Below are 14,226 nucleotides of genomic sequence, written 5' to 3' on the forward strand. Positions count from 1 at the left end.
TTTTCCAGCTTCAGGCGATTCACGTACTAGCAGCATTGGGATTCTGATGCAGTTAGATGCCTTTGCGTCATTGCTGGCCATTCAGTTATCTTACTGCAAGCACTGAGGGACCTAACCTGTCATGAAGCCTGTTAGGGTACCCACTCTTCCTGTGCTTTTCCAAACTGCATTTTGCAATGAGGTATGTTCATAAAACATGCTCAACTTCAACCTACCACAGGCACTATTTATGTCACCTCTGAAATTTGCCAGGAAAAGTGTTGATACACTTCAGCTATATTTCTTAATACTAGAAAGAGTCACTTGCATCTAGGGAAAATGTTTGATTGTTAAGACATGAAACTGAGACAGGTGGCAATGACGTCACAATTTTGATAGCACCTCGTGGACTGCATTAAGGTGAACTGCCTTCATCAAAATTTGACCACCATAGCCAGGATCAAACCCACATTCTTTGGGTCAGCAGCTTGAGCACAGTAACCGCTGAGCCACCATGACCACCCTTCATTTCAGCGTGAAGGGAAAAGATCCCACTCAAGCGTAGTTTCAAAATGAATACCTTTCATCCTAATTGTTTTAGTGTCCCTTTGATGTTAACCTCACTCTGGAAGAAATGAATCCGGCGCTGCGTGGAGGTCAGGTGGAAGGGAGCTAACCATGGAGAAATTCAGAATCACCTATGACATTTCTGCGTTCAGGCCTGATAGAAAGACCATCCAGATTGTACAGATATTTCGTACTGCAGTTAGTAATCTGAAGAGCTTGTCATAAGAGGAAACACGGTGCAGGAGCTTATTTGCATATATGCCAGCTTTTTGTTTCTTTCTTTTTAATCTTTGCACTTAGTGTCACTAGGTAAATCAGATACTTCCATTCACTGTCCTTTTACAAGATAAACACTCAATTTCGGGGCCAGTGTCATACCATCTCGTGAGAGCATCGGGCGCATAATCGAAAGGTCGCAGGTTCGGTCCCTGCCAGCAGCAAGTTGTCTTTTCGTCCACTTTACTTCCTTTACATCTATGTCGCAGTTGTTACAATACACTTAAAGCAGTACAATTAACGTTCCCTATACTTTCCTTGGCTTCATTATCTGCTGGTTTTCATTACTACAAATATGGTTGTGAAGTGCCCCAATTTGCAAAGTAGTGAAGTGCCCACTATGCCTCCACAAGGAAATATGCGCACCTACGCCGCTGCACACTTTTTGGATGCTGTGGCTGATGGTAATAATTAATTATGGCTGAGTGCTTTGTAATTGGTAAGCCTCTTAACCACGCACATGTTGCACAGTTCACATGGTGTGACACCTAGTGCGACTCTTTGCACTAGGTGATGCCTGCACAGGTTTTCTTCGCAAAGCAGTTTCAAGCACAGCGGTGGCTCTGTGGTAAAACATCTGGCTGTCACGCAGAATGCCTGGGTTCGATTTCGGCTTGAACCCCTGTTTTTTATTATTTGCATCCATAGCGATTTTTTGCTCACGGAAAGTGCTGATTTTTTGCCTACAACTGATGTTGACACAGTATTTCTGCGACACAGGCACATTAGCACTATTGTCTTAAAATTTGTTGCTTTATTGCATAATTGTCGAATTAATTATAGGTTAATGTTGCACTGTTACAATAAAGTAAGCTCAGTATGTGCAAAGAATACTACTTATTCTTGTTGACCTATTGCCTGCAGTCAGATGAGTGTCTTACATGCACTGCTGTGGCCATGAATAACCAATGTGCCCAAGGCTATGTTTGAAGTACATACATATTAAGATGATAGCATTAAAGAGCTCATTTCACAGAAATTATTGTCGGCATTAGTATCGGCGTCGTTGGTTGTGAGGGAAAAACCGTAATCTTGTCCATGACCGAAAAATTGAGAAAGATGCAAATAAAATAAATAAGAAAACTAGTTGGTTCGAGTGAGAATCAAACCCAGGCTGTCTGCATGGCAAGCAGGTGTTTACCACAGAGCCACACTGTTACTTGAAACTGCTTCGGAAAGAAACACTACAGTAGACTCTCATTAAACGGAACCTGAAGGGACCAGGAAAATATGTTCCATTTAACAGGAGTTCCATTTACTGAGAGATGAACAAGGGTGCAGAATACAAGTACGAAATCAATTTTGTCAGAAGCACTTGTTCCATTTAAGCAGCAGTTCCGTTTAAGAGATTTCCGTTTACTGAGAGTCTACTGTATATAAATGTCATGTAGTGGAAAGAGTCTCCTTAACGCACGTAATATTGCGTGGCAGAAGCACAGAATCACGCCAGGTGTCAAAAGATGTGAATTGCGCAACGAGTGGGTGTTTTAAAGGCCCACCCATTACGAAGCGCTCATACATATTTAATCATCATCAGCTACAAAAGCATCAACAAAGTGAGCAGCTGCGTAGGTTCGTGTGTTGCCCTATGGACACGTAGTGGGCCCTTCGCTGATTCTCAAAAGGAAGAATTATGGCATAGTAGGCACTTCACAACTGTACTTGCAGTAGGCTTGCTAGGATAGCTTGAAACAGCCAATGTTTTGTGCACAGTTGTTCATTTTCTTACGGAACGGTTGAGGCAGGTACCGAGTACCGAAGCCAGGCTAGCCGTTGGGAAGGCGATGCGCACGGGGCCCGATTACGCTATCGCGTTCTACTCTTGAACGCGAAGCTCAAGCATCCTCCAAGTTTTTGATACACGTCAATGCAGATGGGAGCACAGTCGCTCAAGCTCGACGAAGTGAGCAGCACACTTGTCGTACACAAGTTTTGTGTTTGGCTTCTACCAATGCTTATCATTCCCAGCATACATGTATCTTGCGAATTAGAAGCTTGTAGTTAAAAAATACAAGCAAAAGAAGACAGTGAACATATAGCATTGTTGTTCAAGCTGTAAATAAAGTGGCTCAAATTCGTGGAACTGTAGGCTGCATGTAGTGTTTACGTGTGGTTTACTTTCTTCAACAAAATTGAACTCTCATCTATATTTCATTTGTACAGTATATAAGGAAACAGCAGGTAATTTCTCTCATGCTTCATTGTTCATTGGTTTCATTTTGCGTTACGAAAGAATTGAGCATCTTGGTTCTTCTTGCTTGTTCCATGATGTGCCATAATTTAATGGTATTTTAGAGCGTTTTTAAGCCAGTTTCTTCATTGCACTAGCACATGTTTCGGAGCTTGGCGCTGCAAAGTATGGATGTGGTTGAACATTTCAATTGCTGTGTCACATGTTTACATCAGGGTCGTATACACGTGACATGGCAATAGATGTCATTACACAAAGCATTACGCATTACAGCTCCTTGGTGTACAGGAACATTGTATTCACATGATGTGGTCGGCAGCGCTTTGATACTGATGGCAGTGATGAAGGGACGTGCTGCTGTTTCGTCTCTCTGGTGTCAGTGCAGACGATTGCATCAGAGCAACAAGTGCGAGAAGCAAGTCTTGTGCTGTTTCTTTATTGTCGTTTTCTTTCTTGTTTTGCTTAAGAGCAGTTTACTTTGGGCTTTGTACTATAGTGCAATCAATAACACTATAGTTTAATATTTACGAGGCAGTAGTCGATATTTCGGAAAGATTAAAACAAATTCAGAATTGTTTTCATTCAGTCTCATTCCAAAATAGGAGTTGTCTACCCTCCCCCCCTTTTTTATTTTTGGTTTTTTTTTTGTGTTATGTCTGGTCCCTGTTATCAAGACTGTCAGCACAAGCCAAAGAAAGCCATTTCCAAAACTTTGTCAAATAGTCACTTACATTTGTTAGCGAAAAACTGAGTTTGGAAAGGCGGGGAGGTTAACACTTCTGTTAACTGTCATGCAGCATTAAAGTGATGTCACTAAAGGAGTTCATTTTAGTTAAGTGAGTTGCTGCTGATGGAGGAAGAAATTTGTGCTTGGGTTTCATTGCAGAGAGGATGCGAAATTGATATGTCATAGAGAAAAGAGTATCAGGTCGTTGAGTTCGCAAGTTTTCTTCTCAATCGTTGCAATTTGGCGTGCAAAGTCTTCGGATAAACAAACTTGCAGAAACTTTCTCAAGCAAAGTGGCACTTCAGTAGCACTTGGTCAGCTTTACCTTTGTCCCTATTTCAGGGCAATGTTTACTTGTTCGCCTTATTAGTTGACCAACTTAGATATATCTGCATGCGGAAATTAGTTTAGTGACCATTTTTGCGAGAGTCATTTCACCCGTCACTTGTTTAACATTTCATGTCATGCAAGAAATACCATGTTTTTAACATGAAAGGGAAAGCAGTTGAGGCATGTCAGAAATATGAAACCAATCGGGATGCTCAAAATACTGGAAATTTGTGAGCATTGTCCATGTTACAGAAGATGCAGCATGACCTCCTTTAATGTAGGCCATGATATATTAATTTCATTCCTGACAAAGAAAATCAAGTTAAAACTCTCCTTCTTTCATTCATATATATGTGTGTGTGTGTGTGTGTGTGCGTGTGTGTGTGTGTGTATATATATATATATATATCCACATTATGGAAAACAGCTTATTTCTATTTGAGCCATTATAATCTCAACGTCACTTCTGTGATTTAGTAAAGAAACAAGTAACTAGCATAATGCTTTATAAAGATATCCTTTAATGCAAGACTATCCGTGAACTTTCATTACAGGTATAAGTTTTGAGCGTCTGTATGCTAAGGAGGTGTTTTTGCTGGGCCCATGCAATCCTGTGCGTAACCATGCTACTACTGGGCACATTGCACAGATGGTTTATGTGACTTGTAGTTACGTGCGCTGTATATCATATTCGGCGTGTTGTGAACTAGGAGCAAAACGTTTCTTAGCCATTCAGAGCAGCTCCATCATTGAGACGTTGCATATTGCTCAACATAATAACTCAACGTTAGCGTTACAAAATGAATAAAGTTTGTCTATGGGCAATTTATCTATACATTTGGCACAAAAGTACAGTTACATTAATACACGCACCCACTCGCATTATTTTTGACATTACATGCTCCAAGTACAGGGGAACAAGAAGCTACGCGAATGGCTTCATCTGTCATGTCTCTCACCATTTGTGCCTTCAACTGAGTATATGTAGTGCTATGTTGCTGTAAGCATCGAGGACAAACTGCTGTGTGCAGCACTTGCAGCAGGGCTTAAAGTCTTCCTTCATTGGAGGGAGGCCCTTATGGGCGGTGATTAATATAGAACAGGCACGCTTATGGAGGCTCATATATATATATATATATATAATGTATATATATATATATATATATATATATATATATATATGAAGCAAACTATCTCTAGAATTAAAGGAATGCTTATGAATGTTATACAAATAAATATATTATTCTCAGTGTATTTCATGCATTTATTTAATGAGCCGATCCAATCAAGGACTTTAAAAATTGGCATTTTGGAAATGATTTTTTAAAAGTAACTAGGGTTGTTAAAGGTTAGAGATATGTCAGCTTGAAGCAAACATCTCAAACTGCAGTGCAGAACATTAATTTAATTGCTGCATTGAGAACTTCGGGCACAACAGAGCTATGTTTTATTTCCACGCCTACTTACCTATAAAGGTAGGCAAAATGCATGAGTATTTGGTATTACACCAGACTCATAATGCACAACTAAATGAATGAAAATTGACTGGTAACCTAACAAGACCGAGGTGAACCTTCACTGATTCACGAGCAGGTAGCTTCACACTCAGGTGCCTCGTGAAACAGTATGCTGTGCCAATAAGCTTCGTCGAACAGGGTGGTCACCCGTCATGTGCAGTGTCTCGAGGAAATGCATGCAGCAGTACGACGCTACCTCTTTTCCTGTTTCGCGCGCGCCACATGAACCGAATAGTTGCGATTAAATAATTATTCAGAAAATTGGAGTGTTAAAATTTCCCTGCACAAGGCACTACTGCCAAAAAAATCAAATCCAGCGCTTGTCGAATGGGTGCTGCAGTGCTATATATATATAAGCTGCTCATGTTGCCATTGTTTAGATAGTCCAGCTTGCTGATAGCTTCTCAAGACAAATTTGATAGCTGTTACCTGGCAATGAGATTTGGGCGTTAACAACTGATCTCAACTTATTTGTTGTTCCAGGAGTCGGAAAGAGCAGCTTGTTGCTGAGGTTTGCTGACAACACTTTCACAGGTACGTGCCGATTGCACATTGTTTTCCAACACTCGGTTTAACTTGCATCTTTTTTCTTTTGCCACTAGCACATTTGGTGCAACATCAGTAAGTACTCAGCCGCGTGGTCATACTATCTGTGCTCTTCGTACTTTCACGATATTGTACTTTTTTAGTCATACTTCCCAGTGTAGGGTTTTATTCGCTGATAAAGGCTGCAGTACTTGCTTAATAATAGAGCTTTTCTTGTACGAAACTCGCTATATTTGAAGTCTTTGCTTTAATGTTTCTGCTTTACCATCACAGCTCATACATTAGCCACAGTGTCAGTGATTTACTAACCCTATTTTGCTTATTTAGTTGTCGCAGAGCTTTGATGTTTAGCTGTCAATGCTTGTCTTAGCTAGTCAGTGATCTGTACACATTCAACATTTTCAGTGCGTACATAGAGTTTTTTAATATATCGAGCATTCAATTAAAGGGGTCATGAAGCACCCCTTGGGCTTGTTGAAAAAACACATCCTGTGGAAAGCTGACACGGCTATGAACTGCTCTGCCAAATATTACAGTCGTGCGCGCCGCGTAAAGGCCACAAGCGGAGCGCGAAGTTGCAGTTTCCCCAGGCACCCTCTTTTCAAACAGAGGCCGGTTCTCAGTCGCGTCGGTGGGCGGGGCATCTGCACGTTGACGTCGCAGATCTGCCAGTTTACGTCGCAAGAGACATAGCATGCTTATTGGCCGATAGCCGACGTAAATCAAGAGCGGCGTTCGGATCAGATGCGCTTCTTGCCACGGGGTGCCGCCACTTGTCGGTGCCGCACTCCTCAGTACATGGTAGCCGCACTCGCGCACGCGAATCACAGCAGGAGAGCGATCGCGTTTCATGACGCGCGCTGATGTAACTTCTTTCCCCCATGCCATCCCTCCCTGTCTAGCTTCCAGTGCGCTCATCGGCACGAGAAAAGAGAGAAAGCGCTGAGAGCGTGCGCCAAACCTCGATTACTCCGCTCATTCTTGACGGATTCGAGAAATTTTTGCGGCAGTCGATTCGGGAGGCAGTAAACTCAGGTACTGAGGTCATTAGATCATTACTTGGAAAAGTGGTTCATGACCCCTTTAATTGGTTGTAATGTAGGTAATGTAGGGATTTAGCTATCAAAACCAGCTGCCATATCAAGTGTTTTTAAAAAAGACATATGGCAAACATTTAAGGTAATGTGTAATTTTAAAAGACACACATGCCTTAGAATGGAACTCTGGACAGCTCAGAATTCTCACAAAACGAGTGTAGCATGTGGAACAATTCCTCAAGTATAACGGCACCATCACCTTCGCCACGTAAGCTTAACTTGCATGATCTCTCTCTTCAACAAATGCTACAATGTGTTACTTTGCTGCCTTCTCTCGCCCTTTTAGAAATACTTAGTGTGTCTCGCGCTTTCAAACGTGAATGGAAAGTTCATCACAGATTCATCACTCAAGGGTTCAGGACTTGTAAACTAAGGAAATCTGTGAAGGCTGTCGTGAACAACAAGAATTCGAGCGAATTTGTAGCCGTGAGTTGCGTTCAGCATGTGTGAAGGCTGCACCTTCAATGCAACCTACCAGATTTGATTGCTGATCTTCTCTCGGAGCTCCACTGCAGTTCACAGTTACTTATATTTACTTCAGTTCTTTTTTGTTAACTTGACAACTCATTCACAATACGTCTGAGCTGAAACCCTTACGCAAGCCTTGACAAAGCTCTCCTGCAGTGCCTTGCAAGAAAAAGAGCTGTCAATCACCTAAGCTGCCTCTTTGTTGCATGTACAGAGTCACGTGTATGTTAGACTGTGTTGCGTACTTGTTTCCTTGGCTTGTTTTGTGACAAAAATTTATCACATCTAGCGTTGTCGCGTAGGTTTGATGTTACCAGTTACATACTCGCATCAAGGCCAATATTCTCAGTGGCATCATGGGTGTTTTTTCCAATTAACTACATACTTAGTAGACAAACACACTGCGAACCACAAGTACACAAGCAGTAGAACTTGTGAAGCCATTCTTTAGTATTATGAAAGGGTGTAAAAAAAAATGAGGTTGCTGATGATGCAGATAAACTAATAATGCATAAGGGAACGACAAAACTAATAGCGTTCTTCACGTATGACTATGCCACTTTTAACATTTACCACTTAGAATGATGGGCATTGTGTATTGTTAGAAGCTGAAGATATGTGAAACCAACTCGCATGCTTCGGCTCAAATCATGACATTTGCATGCCTCATTGCTACATGTCATGCTACTAGAGACAGTTCTGATCAAATGAATGCTGCAAGCACTTTTCAACTTGATGACATTGTATGTAACACGACGGTTTGTAGATGCTTCGTAAGCAGAGGTCTCTGGCCTAACATTAACCACCTGGTGTCGTTAGCCCTCTCCCTACAGCAGGAAAGGATTAGAATTGTGCCAAACTTCCTAGCGATCTGCCAGAAATGTGGTGTGCAGTCGGCTGTGTTCACAATGTGAGCATTCAAGAAGCCCCAAATATGCAATGTGAACAGTTGCTGAACAGCTCAGTAATTGCCCTTTCGTAATTGTTACCAGGGAACTACATCACAACCATCGGGGTAGACTTCAAGATCCGCACACTCGAAGTGGACGGCGAGCGAGTCAAGCTGCAGATCTGGGACACAGCCGGTCAGGAGCGGTTCCGCACCATCACATCGACGTGAGTCCCGTGTGATGCTTTGCCGTGCGCGTTCATTGAATTCAGACCTCCGTCAAAAGTAGTTTTTTGATGTAGTGAAATACAAGGTGTGCTTTATTGATGTCTGAATGTTTTCTTGTTGTAACTTTTACAAAGTAAGAAAGGGAAATTGACAACCACCCCTTTTTGACAGGACAAGGTGCGTTCACAAACACGGAGACTAGAAGAAAGACGCAAACAACACATGCCTTATCCTGTTAAAATGAACAAGTACCAACTAGCCCAATTAGCCGTGCTACTGACAACCACCTGTTTGTAGCACGAAGTCACAAGGAAGTCCATACGTATGGATTTCCTTGTGGCTTCTTGCTACAAATGGATGGTTGTCGATTTCTCTTTCTTAACCCTTCGCCACCTTGCGGGATTCTGCAGAACCAATTCGCAACTTTTACAAATATACTTCTATGCCCTGCAGTGTGGAAAATGGTAAGGTAATGTAATCATGAGAATAATAGCTGCCTTTAATGCCAGCATATTCCTTTCAGCCACTATAGTTGACTTTCTTTAATTCAGTCCTGAAGTGTCCAGCGAAATTGGTTGAATGTTCCTGCTGGTTTAATTTTAAGCAAAACTCAGAAAAACCACCAGAACATGCCACTGACCCATTTGGCATTAATTCACCCTATTGTAGCATGTCCCTGAATTCAACACACATCTGCACCCTATGGGCCCAAAGTAGAAAATGGCATTGGAGCTCCTAAACTACGTAGAAATTGAACGTACACCCAGCTTTTCAGCAAGAAAAACATGTCTCTGATTCTCGCTAAAAGGAGACGAGAAAGCAGTGAACATTGTCTTTAAGAAATGAAACTTTATTTATTTGATGTCAGTCATCATCACTCTTAAGCAGCACTTTATCACTATGAAGCACGAAATATGTTGTCCTCCTTAGGGTCAGTAGCTCATTTGATGTCTTGAGACACAACACTCCTAAACGTTCACAAACTGGATGGTGGCCTGTGCCAGACTAACCACTTAGCATTTGTAATCCCCTGGGTTGCCGAGAACATATGGCGCGAGTTATTGCCATTAGCGGAACGAGTGAAATAGCCCATTGTTTGAAAGCGCCCTCGTAATCGGAATGAAATAGGCGTATCGTCACTGTCATTCTGCGTGAGCAAGACGTGCATGGCCACCATCTTACACTGGCCAGGCTGACTGTCATTAGGATATTGGAAACATAGTTCTGATCGTGGTTCCTTGTCGAACTGCACAACCCAAGGTTATTTTCGGCCAAATTTTCTTGGTAGAAAATAAAAACATGCGTTAAAATCTGACAAATGCTGTAATAACGCATTGTGAGCTACCGTTTTCGCGTTAAGATCTTCCAGAGCAGGTTGAAAATACGCCGTTTCAATCCGAGATGGCATGCATGCGAAGCATTCACTCTGCCCTAACCACAGCCAACGTGGAGACAGCTTCTATTGGAACCATTACTGCTGCGATCTGCTACAACCTCACTGCTTGGGACCATTACTGCTACATTACTGCTGCAACCAGCTAGATTTCAATTGTCAGTGAATTATCTGGTTTCAGGATTGAAGTAACGTAAGTTTGGTTCCATTGAAATGCATGAGTGCCGGCAAGGACCTTTAGTTGAGATCATATTAACAGAAGGAATGAACCAACTGAAGTCCAATAAACGGTAGTCTGCTCTATTTCATTATGATTTAGTTTATTATTCCTTGAACAAACGGTCAGTATGTTAGTACAAATATACAGAGGAGGGTCCCATAGTTGAGGACTGCAATGGTACCCCTTTCTTCAAAACCTGGTTTTAAAGTGTTTCATACATTGAGCATCACTAAAAGCAACTGGAAGTAGAAAATGTTCAAAAATTAATCATTTCTCGCTGAACTTTATATACCAACCACAATGCTTTGCACTATCCACCAATATTTAATAATCTCATTCACGCTATTGAAGCTTTGCCTGAAAAATGCTGCAATTACAGGAGATGCTGCAAGGCACCCAGCCACCCTTGGCGAGGCCTACTGTTATTAGCACTGCACACTGTGAGACACTGGGTTACATAGAATTGGTTGCCGTGAAAAAGTAGATGTCGCTGGCTTCTGGTTCTCAAGTCCAAAGTGTTCCCACTCGTGGAATTTAATTGAATTGGAGGTTTTACGTGATGACTAACGTACTCATTTGCACCCAGGTATTACCGAGGTACCCATGGTGTGGTCGTGGTCTACGATGTCACGAATGGGGAGTCCTTTGCCAATGTCAAGCGCTGGCTCCACGAGATTGAGCAGAACTGCGACGTCGTCAATAGGATCTTAGGTATGTGGCGTTATATTACATATCGTAGGGGAAGCAGCGCGAGGACCAGGACAGAAATGGTACACATACAACCACAAGTAGCGTTGCCACCGGGCTATTGTTTGTGTACAGCTATGTCTGTTACAGTAAAACCTCATTAATACGGATCTCAAGGGAGTGAAAAAAATGTCCGAATTATCTGAATGTCAAATTAACGAATTCATAACGAAAACACATTTTCAATTCCTTTATCGCATACCTTTATTTTGTGAAGTAGTCCGTGATGCTCGTTTGTTTTTTTTGTGGACAGCTGGGCGGCAAGGACTAGATTGCGGGCATGTGACAAATCCTCTAGTCCAAAAGTATTGCCTGGGACCATAGGTCGGCAAACTCACTCATGAGTCGACTCACTCAGACTCACTCCAACTCAGATTGGGCCGTGAGTCTGAGTGAGTTCGGACGAGTAATATTTCGGTGAGTATGAGTCTGAGTGAGTCGGGCTGAGGAAAATTTTAGTGAGTCTGAGTCCAAATGAGTCCAGTTGAGGGAAATATTCGTGAGTCTGAGTCCGAGTGAGCCCTAAGCACAAAATATATTTCTTGAGTGAGTCTGAGTGAGCTTCACCTTCTATTGCCAACCTGTTTTCCTGTCTACTTATCTTCAGCATTACTATCGGTCTTATATCGGCTTACTTTTATGCTCAAGTCTATTCACACATGTCAACGCACGGGCTTTCATGCACCACTTCAATATTTATTGATCAGAGGCGTGAATTGGGGGGGGGGGGGGGGAGGCGTGAGCTTTCCCCGCAAACTTTTTTACGGGAAGTTCTTGATAAAATATCTTATGTGAGTCGTGTATTTCATAAAAAAATGTCCTTACTGAATTGAAACTACTGATAACACATACAGTCGAACCTCGATATATCGAACGGCACGGCGATCGCGAAATAGTTCGATATATCCAGAATTCGATATAAAAAATCACGTAAAAAATGCGTCAAGAACTTGTGGAAAACAACCAACGAACCAATCGTGGTGCAGTAAATACTCACTTGAAGATTCAAACAAAGTATTTATTGTGTTGGCTTAAAATACTGAAAAAGAGTAGCCTGCTTTTTGTTGGCAATGGCGTGTTTGACGACTGCGTCCTCAACATAGTCCAGGCGATCCACAAGTGAAAGGCCGGTGCCTTCAATCGCGCTGCAGTGGCGGCGCGCAAGGGCCAAAGCGGCTACGACCTCAGCTGATGTCGGGAGCGGGGCACCATCAGCGCTTGCGGGATCCACCTCGGCAGCGTCTTCATTCGGCTGCTCAGCGGTAGCTTCGGCGACGATCTCTACATCCGTTAGCTCCGCCGTTGTACCAGTGCTGTCGTCACCTGCAACGAAGTCTTCGATGCACATGCTTTGCGGCTCCGCACCAACAAAGCTCTCCAGCTTGCTCCACGTTTCGGCGAGCTCGCTTTCTTCATCTGCGCAGGCCAACTCAGCTTCCTCGGATTCTTCCACTGATGCTTCGTCAGTGCGTCCACCGAAGCCCGCATGCCGAAAGCAGTTGGCTATCGTCGACTGCTTGACGTTTTCCCACGACGCCTTGAGCATTTGGATGGCGCCCAAAAGATCGATCTTCAGATCTTGGCCCATCCGGAGTCTTACAAGCAAAATGTCGATCAGCCGACGCTTGTAGATAGACTTAAATGTGCGGATAATGCCCTGGTCCAACGGTTGGAGCTTCGAAGTGGTGTTGGGCGGCAGAAATACCACTTCGATGTTGCTCAGCTGGGCATCGGTGTGGTGTGCCGTGCAGTTACCGACGATAAGGCATACCTTTTGTCCCTGACGCACCAGGTCCGAATCCCACGCCTTCAGCCTGGATTGCTTCCAGTTTTGCTGCAAAAGTCAGGGTCGTCCGTTTCTTCGCGTCTGCAGCCATCGCTACACACACCACAACGCGCGGCAGGCCTAACACACGAGCACAACAACGACCGATGCGACGGATGCCTGGCGATACTATCAAGGAGGAGCTGGTGCAACAAGTGCAGTGCGTCATTGCTGCAAGGCTGCGGCGTGCGTATGCCGCTACGTTCAAGTGGCGCACTCGGCGCCATCGATGTGTGCAGCAGTCGTAAACGCCCACCGCGCTACCGCTATTTTCGAGAGTTGCGGGAAAGCTCGCCGCCTGTCAACGGAGCGCGGGCGGTTTGGGGTGGCCGAGTTCGATATATCCATTATACGTCAAACTTCGTTCGAAATAAAAAATTAAAAATGCATGCGATTTCCCACGTGATATAGGAACCGTTCGATATAGGCAATAATTCGATATGTCCGTGTTCGATATATCGAGGTTTGACTGTATTTGAAGGTAAAAATCAAAAGGCGTATCGTAAAGCACCGATTATGTGAGATATTGGCATTAAACAGCATTGGCACCATGTTCGCAAAAGCTAATTTTACGCTAATGGACTCATGAGTTGACTCACTCAGACTCGGGTCAAGCTGTGAATCTGAGTCTCAGTGAGTCCGGCTGAGAAAAAGTTTAGTGAGTCTGAGTCTGAATGAGTCCGGTTGAGGAAAATTTTGGTGAGTCTGAGTCCGAGTGAGCCCTCAGAGCAAAATATATTTCTTGAGTGAGTGAGTGAGCTGCAATTTTTTTGCCGACCTATGATCGTAACAAAGCTCCTCTAGAACGACGAGAGCGTCCGCGGCTTCGTTTGCAATACGACGCACCGGGCGTAGTTCATCACACGGGTCTTCGTCGGACGCCTCATCCGTCTCACCGAGGGCAGCCCTGATGATCTCGTCATCGTTGAAGTGACCGGCGACGACAACGCCGTCATCAATTGTAACGTAATCCGCAAGCTCCACTTCGGAGGGAAGCATGTCAAGGAACACCATATCGTCGGAGGCCTTGTTTCTTTGTTATCGACACTGCCGATCCGCCGATATGTCACAACGCACCGAAGAGGGGGAAAAAAAGCACAACCGACGGCTGCAGGTCTGCACGCTATCCGTCTGAGGCCTTGTTTCTTTGTTATCCGTTCTCTGCCGAAGACAGGACGATGCATGCTCCAAAACGCCACCTTGCATCCCCTTTCATAAGTTTTCGA

The 14,226-nt window shown here is 43.5% G+C and overlaps 1 protein-coding gene across 3 annotated transcripts in view; it reads left to right on the top strand.

The window, feature by feature from the left end:
- Positions 1 to 14,226, top strand: part of LOC119390377 (ras-related protein Rab-35) — a 34,322-nt gene that overhangs the window by 10,342 nt on the left and 9,754 nt on the right. For 2 of the 3 annotated variants that reach the window (XM_037657989.2, XM_049414767.1), the window contains exons 3-4: positions 8,691 to 8,814; positions 11,015 to 11,139. In XM_037657989.2, the coding sequence (XP_037513917.1) occupies positions 8,691 to 8,814; positions 11,015 to 11,139 (249 nt within the window). Of the gene's footprint in view, positions 1 to 6,070; positions 6,122 to 8,690; positions 8,815 to 11,014; positions 11,140 to 14,226 lie in introns of all 3 variants that reach the window. The other variant, XM_037657990.2, reaches the window with a different exon arrangement.

This window comes from Rhipicephalus sanguineus, chromosome 4, assembly GCF_013339695.2.
Source record: "Rhipicephalus sanguineus isolate Rsan-2018 chromosome 4, BIME_Rsan_1.4, whole genome shotgun sequence".
NCBI lineage: Eukaryota > Metazoa > Arthropoda > Arachnida > Ixodida > Ixodidae > Rhipicephalus > Rhipicephalus sanguineus.